This window comes from Anolis sagrei, chromosome Y (assembly GCF_037176765.1).
Source record: "Anolis sagrei isolate rAnoSag1 chromosome Y, rAnoSag1.mat, whole genome shotgun sequence".
In the NCBI taxonomy this organism is placed as follows: domain Eukaryota; kingdom Metazoa; phylum Chordata; class Lepidosauria; order Squamata; family Dactyloidae; genus Anolis; species Anolis sagrei.
Genome location: NC_090035.1, coordinates 79,952,758 through 79,966,089, shown reverse-complemented (window position 1 = coordinate 79,966,089; position 13,332 = coordinate 79,952,758). Strand labels below are relative to the sequence as shown.

The 13,332-nt window shown below is 45.3% G+C and overlaps 1 protein-coding gene across 6 annotated transcripts in view; it reads left to right on the top strand.

The window, feature by feature from the left end:
* PAK4 (p21 (RAC1) activated kinase 4) overlaps positions 1-13,332 on the top strand; it is a 129,963-nt gene that overhangs the window by 110,989 nt on the left and 5,642 nt on the right. For all 6 annotated transcript variants that reach the window (XM_067461421.1, XM_067461417.1, XM_067461419.1 and 3 more), the window contains 2 exons: positions 9,946-10,079; positions 12,084-12,210. In XM_067461421.1, coding sequence (XP_067317522.1) covers positions 9,946-10,079; positions 12,084-12,210 — 261 coding nt within the window. The remainder of the gene's footprint in view (positions 1-9,945; positions 10,080-12,083; positions 12,211-13,332) is intronic.

The window sequence follows — 13,332 nt, the reverse complement described above, 5'->3', positions numbered from 1 at the left end:
AGAGACCCCCAAAAGGCCATCCAGTCCAACTTCCTTCTGCAGGAAGTAAGACACAATCCAAGCCCTCCTAACAGATGGCCATCCAACCTCTGTTTAAATATCCCAGAGAAGGAGGAACTATCGGACTCTCAGGCAATTACACTAGAGTTGGAAGAGACCCCCAAAAGGCCATCCAGGCCAATCTCCTTCTGCAGGAAGTAAGACACAACCAAAGCCCTCCCAAAAGATGGCCAACCAGCCTCTGTTTAAACACCCCAGAGAAGGAGGAACTATCAGACCCTCAGGCAATTACAGTAGAGTTGGAAGAACCCCTCCCCCCCATGGCCATCCAGTCCAACCCCCTTTTGCTATGCAGAAAGACACAATCAAAGCACTCCTAACAGATGGCCATCCAGCCTCTCTTTAAACACCCCAGAGATTCTCAAGCAATTACACTAGAGTTGGAAGAGACCCCCAAAGACCATCCAGTCCAACCCCCTTCTGCTATGCAGAAGGACACAATTCAAGCCCTCCTAACAGATGGCCAGCCAGCCTCTGTTTAAACATCCCAGAGAAGCAGGAACTATCAGACTCTCAGGCAATTACACTAGAGTTGGAAGAGACCCCCCCAAAAGGCCATCCAGTCCAAGCCCCTTTTGTTATACAGAAAGATAATCAAAGCATTCCAACAGATGGCCATCCAGCCTGTGTTTAAACACCCCAGAGATTCTCAAGCAATTACAGTAGAGTTGGAAGAGACCCCCAAAGGTCATCCAGTCCAACTTCCTTCTGCAGGAAGTAAGGCACAATCCAAGCCCTCCTAACAGATGGCCTTCCAGCCTGTGTTTAAATACCTCCAGAGAAGGAGGAACTATCGGACTCTCAGGCAATTACACTAGAGTTGGAAGAGACCCCCGAAGGCCATCCAGTCCAACCCCCTTGTGCTATTCAGAAAGACATAATGCAAGCCCTCCTAACAGATGGCCATCCAGCCTGTGTGTAAACACCCCAGAGAAGGAGGAACTATCAGATTCTCAAGTAATTTATAATATTGGAAGAGACCCCCAAAAGGCCATCCAGTCCAACCCCCTTTTGTTATACAGAAAGACACAATCAAAGCACTCCTAACAGATGGCCATCCAGCCTGTGTTTAAACACCCCAGAGATTCTCAAGCAATTACACTAGAGTTGGAAGAGACCCCCAAAAATGCCATCCAGTCCAAGCCCCTTCTGCCAGGAAGTAAGACACAATCAAAGCACTCCTAACAGATGGCCATCCAGCCTCTGTTAAAACACCCCAGAGAAGAAGGAACTATCGGACTCTGAAGCAATTGCACTAGAGTTGGAAGAGACCCCCCCCCAAGGCCATCCAGTCTAACCCCCTTTTGTTATACAGAAAGACATAATCAAAGCACTCCCAGCAGATGGCCATCCAGCCTGTGTTTAAACACCCCAGAGATTCTCAAGCAATTACACTAGAGTTGGAAGAAACCCCCAAAAGGCCATCCAGTCCAACCCCCTTCTGCTTTGCAGAAAGACACAATCCAAGCCCTCCTAACAGATGGCCATCCAGCCTGTGTTTAATTACCTCCAGAGAAGGAGACTCTGTTGGACTCTCAGGCAGTCTGTATTACACTAGAATTGGAAGAGAGCCCAAAGGCCATCCAGTCCAACCCCCTTCTGCTATTCAGAAAGACACAATCCAAGCCCTCCTAACAGATGGCCATCCAGCCTGTGTTTAATTACCTCCAGAGAAGGAGACTCTGTTGGACTCTCAGGCAGTCTGTATTACACTAGAATTGGAAGAGAGCCCAAAGGCCATCCAGTCCAACCCCCTTTTGCCAGAAAGTAAGACACAATCAAAGCACTCCCAACAGATGGCCATCCAGCCTCTGTTTAAACAACCCAGAGAAGGAGGAACTATCAGACTCTCAGGCAATTACACTAGAGTTGGAAGAGACCCCCCAAAAGGCCATCCAGTCCAACCCCCTTCTGCTATGCAGAAAGACACAATCCAAGCCCTCCTAACAGATGGCCATCCATCCTGTGTTTAATTACCTCCAGAGAAGGAGACTCTGTTGGACTCCCAGGCAATCTATATTACATTAGAGTAGGAAGAGACCCCCCAAAGGCCATCCAGTCCAACCTCCTTCTCCAGGAAGTAAGACACAATCAAAGCACTCCCAACAGATGGCCATCCACCCTCTGTTTAAACACCCCAGAGAAGGAGGAACTATTCAATTCTCAAGTAATTACACTAGAGTTGGAAGAGACCCCCAAAGGCCATGCAGTCCAACTCCCTTCTGCTATTCAGAAAGTCATATTCCAAGCCCTCCTAACAGATGGCCTTCCAGCGTGTGATTAAACACCTCCAGAGAATGAGACTCTGTTGGACTCCCAGGCAATCTATATTACACTTCCAACTAGAGTTGGAAGAGACCCCCAAAGGCCATGCAGTCCAACTCCTTTCTGCTATGCAGAAAGACACAATCAAAGCCTTCCCAACAGATGGTCATCCAGCCTCTGTTTAAAGACCTCCAGAGAAGGGGAAACTACCAGACTCCCAAACAGTCTATATTACACTAGAGTGGGAAGAGACCCCCAAAGGCCATCCAGTCCAACCGCCTTCTACCAGGTAAGGAGATACAATCCAAGCCCTCCAAACAGATGGCCATCCAGAAAACCTTGGAGCCAAAAGATGAAGAGGTTGTAGGTTGCCCCAGTTTTGGGTTGGTTGGGATTTTGGGCTGTAAGCAGTGCTGTGGATTTTTCTATTCAAAAGCTTTCCCCAAGGCGTTGAGAAACCAGCCCTCCAAATTACTATTCTGTGCATTGAGTATCTCACCTTTCTCTCCATAATGAAGACTCAGGCCTGTTCTTTGGACCCACTGAATTTTCCGATCCCTTTTTCAAAGGCAGCACATTGGTGCAATCCAAATGGGATTCATTCCATGCGCTGTATAAATATATTCGGTTTTTGGAACAGCTGGAAGCATTTGAACCGAAATATTTGATCAAGAGGAAGGGAATATCCCTAAGTAAATGTTTCGTGGGTTGAAGTGAACCCAAAGCTTTGCTTGGAAGTTGTTTTTGTGGAACGCTTTGAAATAGGTTGGGATGTGAGACCTCAGCAGGGCGCCACTTGCACACATTGTTTACATTGAAAGGAAAGGAAGAACAGAACTGGGGGAAAGGTTAATATTCCAGTTTCAGCAGACCTTGAGCTATGCATTAGCATTTACTTTATTGTATACTAGCTTGGGGACCCAGCGTTGCCTTTGAAAAAGTCAGTTTCTTAATGCTACAAAATGCACAAGCTTGGGGGTGAACTACAACTTCCATCATGCCAGTTTCACCCCGAGAAACTCCATCAATACTTAAAAGTTTGCAAGTTTGCTCTAGATGCATCATGGGTGGGATTCGGTGTGCTCTCTGATTGCAGGGTGAACTACAACTCCCACTATGGTGAGTCAGTCCCCTGAAACCCCCTCCTGTAGGTTGAGTTAGTCATAGAGGTTCTGTGTGCCAAATTTGGGCCAGGTCCATCATTGGTGGAGATCAGCTTCTCTGGTTGTGGGTGAACTACATCATTGGTGAGGTCCAATGTGCTCTCTGGCTGTAGGGTGAACTACAACTCCCACTGTGGTGAGTTAGTCCCCTCAAACCCTTACAGTAGGTTGAGTTAGTCATGGAGGTTCTATGTGCCAAGCTTGGTCCAGGTCCATCACTGGTGGAAATCAGCTTCTCTGGTTGTGGGTGAACTACATCATTGGTGAGGTCCAATGTGCTCTCTAGCTGTAGGGTGAACTACAACTCCCACTGTGGTGAGTCAGTCCCCTCAAACCCTTCCAGTAGGTTGAGTTAGTCATGGAGGTTCTATGTGCCAAGTTTGGTCCAGGTCCATCATCGGTGAAGATCAGCTTCTCTGGTTGTGGGTGAACTACATCATTGGTGAGGTTTAATGTGCTCTCTGGCTGTAGGGTGAACTACAACTCCCACTATGGTGAATCAGTCCCCTCAAACCCTTACAGTAGGTTGAGTTGGTCTTGAGGGTTCTGCGTGCCAAGTGTGGTCCAGGTCCATCGTCTGTGGCGGTCACAGTTTCTCTGGTTGTGGGTGAACTACAACTCCCAGAAAGGAAAGTCAGTTCCCTCTAAACCCCTCCAGAAATCAAATTTCAGGGTATCAGGTGTGTGTGCTAAGTTTGGTCCAGATCGATCAATGTTTGGGTTCACAGTGCTACAATGGTATCAACAATGATTTCAGTAATGATTAATCGTATCTAAAGGCATCAATAATGGTATCAATAACAATATAAATATAATGGTATCATTAATGGTATCAATAACTCCCAGAAAAGAAGGTCATTTTCCCCCAAACCCCTCCAGTAATCAAATTCCGGCATATCAGGTCTGTGTGCCAAGTTTGGTCGAGATCCATCGGTGTTTGTAGTGCTTTCTGGATGTAGGTGAACTACAACTTCCCCAAATCAAGGTGAATTTCCTCCCGAGACCTCCAGTATTTTTTGCTAGTCATGGGGGTTGTTTGTGCCAAGTTTGGTCCAATTTAATATTTGGTGGAGTTCAGAGTGTGCCTTGATTGCGGGTGAACTATAAATCCCAGTACCTACGACTCCAAAATGTCCAAGCTAATTAGATAGATAGGGCTAATAACTAGAGAGAGAGAAAATAACTAGGTATTTTTAATTACAAAACTGTGAGTCAAGCACTAAAAGGGTTAAATTGATAGATTGACTCAGCAAAAGCTGCAGTTCAATATAAGCAGGTGTGCCTGTAGCTTAGTAGCCCTCTGTGACAGGGCCTCAGTGGGAGAAAGACCTCAGTGTGTTAGTAGGCCTCAGTATGAGAGAGCCTCCGTGTTAGTAGGTCTCAGTATGAGAAGGCCTCGGTGTTCGTTCACCTCAGTGTGAGAGAGGCATCAGTCTGAGAAAACCCTCAGTGGGAGAAAGGCCTCAGTATGTTAGTAGGCCTCTAAGAGAGAACCTCAGTGTTAGTAGGTCTCAGTATGAGAAGGAAACGGTGTTCAATATAAGCATGTGTGCCTGTAGCTTAGTAGCCCTCAGTGGTAGTAAAGCCTCAATGTTAGTAGGTCTCACTGTGAGAGAGGCGTCAGTCTGAGAGAACCCTCAGTGGGAGAAGGGCCTCTGTGTTAGTAGGCTTCAGTTTAATTTAAATAATCTTTATTAAATTTTTCACAAGAGATTAAAAGCAAAAAGGGGTTTGGGAGAGGTGGTCAGGGAGTGATGGGAGATGGAGCAGTGGGAAAGGTGGTGAGGGGACAGGAAAGAAAAAAGAGAGAAAAAAAAGAGGGGGGGTTTGGGGTAGTGATGGGGGGGATTAAGAAAAAGATTAAAAGCTTGTGACTTCCTGGTATCATCTTAAGGGTCTCTTCTTTTCCTCTTCCTCCTTTCCTCTTTCATCTTCTTCAGTTTCATATCTATTCCTTTCTCCCTCTCTTTTCCTTATATTTCATTCTCAGTGGTTTTTGTCTTATTAATCTGTTAGGATCTTCTTGTTTCTTTCTTTGAAGTATTCTGACACCTTCTCCCAGTTTGTTTCTTTTCTGTTGATGCCTTTGTTCCTTAAGATTAGAGAGGTGAGTCGATCCATGTTTTTAATTTCTAGTATCTTCGTTAGGCGTTCGTCCTCATCCGGGGTTTCCTCCTGTTTCCATTTCCGCGCATAGCAGATTCTGGCTGCTGTTATCATCAGAAACATCAGTTTGTCCGAGTTTTGGTCGATTTCTAAGTCCTGCATTCCTAGTAGGAATATCTCTGGTCTCCAGGGTATCTTGATCTTCAGTATCTTTTGTACTTCTTTTTGTACTTCTTTCCAGTATCCCTTCGCTTTTGGGCACGACCACCACATGTGGTAGAACGACCCTTCTGTTTCCCCACATTTCCAGCACTTTGTGGTCATGTTTTTGTAGGTCTTCCCCAGTTTCTTTGGCGTCATGTACCATCTGTACGCGATCTTTGCCCAATTCTCTTTTAAGTCTGTCGCATAACAGTATTTTATTCTTCTCCAAGCCTCCTCCCATTCTTCCTTTCTGATTATTCTTCCCAAGTTTTCATTCCATCTCCTCATATATGTTTCGCCTTTTTTTGACTCTAGTTCCCATTCAAGTAATTTTCTATAGATTTTCGTTATCAGTTTTCCTTCTGATTCCATTATTTTATCCCAGAAGTTTTTCTCTAGATTAAACCCTATTTCCTTATCCTTTTTGAATCTTTCCTTGATTTGCCAATATTGTAACCATGTTGTTCTTTGATCTAGTGTATTTAGTTCATGTTGTGCTTTTAGTATCACCTCTCCTCTTTCTTTTTTTAATATATCCTTGTATTTCAGCCAATCGTGCCATCCCATACACCTTCTTTGCTCAGCTTCTGATATCCACATCGGAATTTTTTTATATAATTTGTTCTTGTATTTTTCCCAGACCTTCAATATTGTGGATCGTACAAAATGGTTCCCAAAGTTCTTCTCTGTCTTTTTCCCCTTGTACCAAATATATGTGTGCCACCCCTCTCGTAGTTCTATCCCTTCCAAAATCAGCAGCTTCTTTTTCTCCAGCTTCGCCCAATCCCTTGAGTAGGCTTCAGTTTAAGAAGGCCTGGTGTGAGAAGCTTTGGTGTGTGAGAGAAGCCCCTTGTGTGTAAATCTCCAGTGCGAAGGCTGCTGTGTGTAAAAAGCAACTGAGTGAAGCTCCTTAAAGACCTTCAAAACTCCCTAGTTCAGCTACTGTCTTGCATTTAAAGGCAGAGAGAAGTCTCATAGTGTGCTCTCTTCTGAAAGCGAGAGGGGTACACTAAAGAATTTTAGAATAAGGGGGAAGTCACCTTCAGGAAGCACCTCTGTTTCCTTCGATCTCTAATACTACACCTTGAGTTATACAGAACGAGGAAACAGACGTGGAAGCACAACATCAGGTCTGCACCACAGGGTTCCCTCTGTCCCCAGTTGCTCTCTATGTACATGTGTTGATGCTTCTTCACTATAAACACATGGCATAATATTTACGCTGGGTGTCAGGGGAGAGCATCCAGAGAGCACATCGATATTGCAGAGGGATGCCGGGAGGAATTAAAGCCTCTCCGTTGCACTCTCCTCCTTCCTGCGTAAGCAGTTCCCTTTGAGAAGTGGTTCCCCTCTTCACACTGAAGCACAGGAAACGGAGGTGTCTTGAAGCACGTCCTTCAGGACAGCGCAAGGGATTCATGGCAAATCCTGCTTTCTCAGAGTAGCCTTGACAGCTTAATTTCCTGCAATTGGTTCTCTGGGGGAAATGCTCTGTGACTGTTTTATTTGGCAAGCCAAGCCAGAGGAGCACTTCAGGTTTCCCCAGTTGACCTGTGAACAGTTCAGTCCTCATCTTTCTTAGGAAGGACATTAGGCCCCTGGGACCTCAAAAGTGGCCTCTGCCCAGCCCTGTTCCAGTGGGAGAAAGGCCTCAGTGTGTTAGTAGGCCTCAGTATGAGAAGGTCTTGGTGTTAGTTCACCTCAGTGTGAGAGAGGTGTCAGTCTGAGAGAACCCTCAGTGGGAGAAAGGCCTCTGTGTTAGTAGGCCTCAGTATGAGAGAGCCTCAGTGTTAGTAGGTCTCGGTATGAGAAGGTCTCGGTGTTAGTTCACCTCAGTGTGAGAGAGGCATCAGTCTGAGATAACCCTCAGTGGGAGAAAGGCCTCAGTGTGTTAGTAGGCCTCAGTATGAGAGAGCCTCAGTGTTAGTGGGTCTCAGTATGAGAAGGTCTCGGTGTTAGTTCACCTTAGTGTGAGAGAGGCATTAGTCTGAGATAACCCTCAGTGGGAGAAAGGCCTCAGGTGTGTTAGTAGGCCTCAGTATGAGAGAGCCTCAGTGTTAGTAGGTCTCTGTATGAGAAGGTCTCGGTGTTAGTTCACCTCAGTGTGAGAGAGGTGTCATTCTGAGAGAACTCTCAGTGGGAGAAAGGCCTCAGTGTGTTAGTAGGCTTCAGTATGAGAGAGCCTCAGTGTTACTGGGTCTCAGTATGAGAAGGTCTCGGTGTTAGTTCACCTTAGTGTGAGAGAGGCCTCAGTCGAAGAGAACCCTCAGTGGGAGAAAGGCCTCAGTGTGTTAGTAGGCCTCAGTATGAGAGAGCCTCAGTGTTAGTAGGTCTCAGTATGAGAAGGTCTCGGTGTTAGTTCACCTTAGTGTGAGAGAGGCCTCAGTCGAAGAGAACCCTCAGTGGGAGAAAGGCCTCAGTGTGTTAGTAGGCCTCAGTATGAGAGAGCCTCAGTGTTAGTAGGTCTCAGTATGAGATGGTCTCGGTGTTAGTTCACCTCAGTGTGAGAGAGGCATCAGTCTGAGAGAACCCTCAGCAGGAGAAAGACCTTAGTATGTTAGTAGGCCTCAGTATGAGAGAGCCTCAATGTTAGTAGGTCTCAGTATGAGAAGGTCTCGGGGTTAGTTCACCTCAGTGTGAGAGAGTCATCAGTCTGAGAGAACCCTTAGTGGGAGAAAGGCCTCAGTAGGCCTCAGTATAAGAGGGCCTCAGTGTTAGTAGGTCTCAGTATGAGAAGGTCTCGGTGTTAGTTCACCTCAGTGTGATAGAGGTGTCAGTCTGAGAGAACCCTCAGTGGGAGAAAGGCCTCAGTGTGAGGTAGACCTCAATATTAGTAGGCTTCAGTAGCGCTGTAAATTCCAGTGTAGGTTCCATCTAAACCAGTATTTCTCAACCTTCCTAATGCCATGACCCTTTAATTCAGTTCCCCATGTGGTGGTGATCCCCCAACCATAAAATGATTTTCGTTGCTACCTCATAACTGTAATTGTACTACTGTTAGGAATCGTAATGTAAATATCAGATAAGTAAGATGTATTTTCATTCACTGGACCACATTTGGCACAAATACCTGATATGCCCAAACTGGTGGAGTTTGGGGTAAATAGACCTTGACATTTGGGAGTTGTAGTTACTGGGATTTGTAGTTCAGCTACAGTCAAAGAGCATTTTGAACTCCACCAATGATGGAATTGAACCAAACTTGGCAGACAGATCTCATATGACCAACAGAAAATACTGGAAGGGTTTGGTGGGCATTGACCTTGAGTTTGGGAGCTGTAGTTCACCTTCATCCAGAGAGCACTGTGGGCTCAAACAATGATCGATCTGGACCAAACTTGGCACGGATACTCAAAATGCCCAAATGTCAACACTGGTAGACCTTGACATTTGGGAGTTGTAATTGCGGGGATTTATAGTTCACCTACAACCAAAGAGCATTCTGAACCCCATTAATGATAGGATTGGGCCAGACATCCCACACAGAACCCCATGACCAACAGAAAATATTGTGTTTTCCGATAGTCTTTGGCAGACCCTCTGACACCTCCTTGCAACCCCCCCCCCCCCAGAGGTCTGGACCCCCAGGTTGAGAAACACTGATCCAAACATTAGGAAGAACTTTGACAACATAATATGCTGCTTTGGAGTCCCATGGAGTCTCCTGTGGAGGTTTTAAAGCAGAGTCTGGATGCCATCTGTTGGGAGGGCTTTGTTTGTGTGTTCTTGGATGGCTGAAAATGGCTGCAGAGTTTCTCCCAGCTCTAGGGTTCTATGGAAGTCTAAGCAGAGGCTGGATGACCATCTGTCAGGAGTGATCAGCATATGTCTTCCTGCTCAGCAGAAGGGGGTTGGACTGGATGACCTTTGGAAATCTCTTCCAACTATAATAGAATATACTTTACAGAAGGCCAGTGGTAGGTTTTTAAGCAAAGTCTGGATGGTCATCTTTCAGGAGGGCTTTGATTGTGTCTTCTTGCATGGCAGAATTGGGTTGGAGATCAGATAGCCTTTGGACATCACTTCTAACTCTTCTGATTCTGTGAGTTTCCTTTCTAATGCCATCTCTCTCATCATTTTGGAACGTCTTATCTCCAGTCTTCCGCTCGCCATCCTTTTTTATTTTGGTCCTCATTCTCCCTTCCAGGTGGTGATCATGAGGGACTATCAGCACGAGAACGTGGTGGAGATGTACAACAGCTACCTGGTGGGCGATGAACTATGGGTGGTGATGGAGTTCCTCGAGGGCGGCGCACTGACCGACATCGTCACGCATACGAGGTAAGCAGCCCGGTAGGCTGTTGGGAATTGTGGGAGCTGAAGTGCAAAACACCTGGAGGGCTGAAGTTTGCCCATGCCTGTTCTATGGGGAGGGATCCAATGCAGAGGATACATGAAGGGCTGGTTCCCCCAAGGCATTTTGGTTGGGAAATATTTGTACAGTTGTCTTCAGGGCTTGGTGAAAGCAAAGGAGCAGAAGTAAAGATGCACGTGATAGTAATTATGGAGTGGAGGTGGATCACAGTTTCAGGAGAATCATTTTTCAGCCTCCTGACGTGGCTGAAAAGTAGCAAAGATGAGGAGCCTAAGTCGATTCTGGTATTCCAGGATCCCTCCCAATGTCCAAGCAGAACAAAGGATTGTTGTTTTCTGCTCTCTCTCTCTCTCTCTGAAAATACTAGAATCCTAGGTTCAATGTGTTGGGTGAGTGGGCTTATTAACAAAAGACCCTCCTCATGAAATGTACAGCAGAGTAACTTATTAGCAGTGGCATGACCCAAAAGTGATAAAAAGAACAAAAACACACAGGCCAATGTTATCTCTTTAGTTACACCTCAGTGTAACTCAGACCTACTAACACACTGAGGCCTTTCTCCCACTGAGGGTTCTCTCAGACTGACGCCTCTCTCACACTGTATTTGCAAATACAGATATGGTTGCACTGTTTACAAAAATAAGGTTTCCATAACACAAATAAAGTTCTTTCTACTTCCTTCGTTGCTTCCACACTGGGCTTCTTTCTCATGCAGATAAACAGCTTTGCTCTCACAGAGCCTTCTCTCACACATCAGTCTGAGAGAACCCATCAGTCTGTGTCTTCTCAAGATGTCTTACACAGGAGATTCATTCAGTTCCTTTTTACACACAGCAGCCTTCGCACTGGAGCTTTACACACAAAGCCTTCAGCCTGGGGCTTCTCTCACACCGAAACTTCTCACACCAGGCCTTCTCATACTGAAGCCTACTAACACTGAGACCTACTAACACACTGAGGCCTTTCTCCCACTGAGGTTTCTCTCAGACTGATGCCTCTCTCACACTGAGGTGAACTAACACCGAGACCTTGTCATACTGAGACCTACTAACACTGAGGCTCTCTCATACTGAGGCCTACTAACATACTGAGGCCTTTCTCCCACTGAGGGTTATCTCAGACTGATGCCTCTCTCACACTGAGGTGAACAAACACCGAGACCTTGTCATACTGAGACCTACTAACACTGAAGCTCTCTCATACTGAGGCCTACTAACACACTGAGGCCTTTCTCCCACTGAGGGTTCTCTCAGACTGACGCCTCTCTCACACTGAGGTGAACTAACACCGAGCCATTCTCATACTGAGACCTACTAACACTGAGGCTCTCTCATACTGAGGCCTACTAACACACTGAGGCCTTTCTCCCACTGAGGGTTTTCTCAGACTGATGCCTCTCTCACACTGAGGCGAACTAACACCGAGACCTTCTCATACTGAGACCTACTAACACTGAGGCTCTCTCATACTGAGGACTACTAACACACTGAGGCCTTTTTCCCACTGAGGGTTATCTCAGACTGATGCCTCTCTCACACTGAGGTGAACTAACACTGAGACCTTCTTATACTGAGACCTACTAACACTGAGGCTCTCTCATACTCAGGCCTACAATGGAGTCATTGTATCCGTTTAACCCTTTTAGTGCTTGACTCACATTTTTATAATTAGTTAGTTTAGTAATTAGTTAATTTTTAATATTTCCGACACCATACATCAAAATGGACAGGTAGGACAGACCAAGGGATGCCACCTTTCATAGAGCAGATACTTCAGTGTTTTGCGTATTAGCCATAGCTCTGGAGTAGTCTACTTGCTGGGAAGTAAGGAGACTGGGAAGGAAGTAACAAGGTTTGCGAATCCTTCCCTCTTGCAGCTGACTTGTTTGTATCTAGAGGTGACACTCAAATGTTCTTACATCCTTGACAAGGAGAGGGGAAGTCACCGCGAGTCTTGTGTTCTTCCTCCAGGATGAACGAAGAGCAGATTGCGGCCGTCTGTCTGTCTGTCCTGAAGGCGCTTTCGGTCCTCCACGCCCAGGGCGTCATCCACCGCGATATCAAGAGCGACTCCATCCTGCTCACCCACGATGGACGGGTGAGTTGCCTCTCTCCTGAGCTCGGATCCACGAGCTGTTACCGGCTCTAGCTAGAACACTTCGATGCCACTTTTATTCTCATGGCCTCATAGTTTGGAATCACAAGGTTGATCACACTATGTAACATGATTTTTGTTCCTGGGTTATACGTTTATTATTATTTATTTACTATATTTATGTACCGTCCCTCTCAGCCCGCAGGCGACTCGGGGCGGTTTACAGTTGGTGCATATGACAAAAATACCACTTATATAAGATAAACAATAATATAATTCAACAACAGTATATAAACATGCTGCACTGTTCAACCTCACAGCGACAACAATATCGTGCAAATTTTAGTACAGTCGTATCTTCTTATGAGTAGATTGTAGCTCAGTCGTCCACGACTGGTTTCGGCCTACTTCTGGTGGACTGAAATTAATGAATAAATCAATGTTTTGCTCCAGTTGCATACATATAGAACATCTTATACTTAAATGTACTCAAAGAAATTAGTTAAGTCTTCACCCTTGTTATTACAACAATATTTGTTGAACATATCCATTAAATACCATAAGTTACAACACATTTAAGTACTTACAAAGTTATACACTTGAGAATTTGTTCTCCTCAGGGGATACAGATTTTTTTTGGCTCAGTGGTATCTACATCAAAGGAACGAAATGTGGCTCTGAGAGTTTGAAAATTACTATGTTAAAAATGATTATTTTGGAGAAATATTGAATATTAAAGTATTTTACACATTAAGAAATTAGTTGAATCTTCACACTTGTTATTACATCAATATATGTTGAACATATCCATTAAATACCGTAAGTTCAGTGTGGGAGGTTTGGCTCAATTCTATTGTTGGTGGGGTTCAGAATGCTCTGTGATTGTAGGTGAACTATAAATCCCAGCAACTACAACTCCCAAATGTCAAGATTCATTTTTCCCCAAAATCCACCAGTGTTCACATTTGGGCATATTGAGTATTCTTGTAGAGTTTGGTTCAGATCCATCATTGTTTGAGTCCACAGTGATCTCTGGATGTAGGTGAACTACAACTCCAGAACCAAAGGACACTGCCCACCAAACCCTTCCAGTATGTTCTGTTGGTCATGGGAGAACTGTGTACC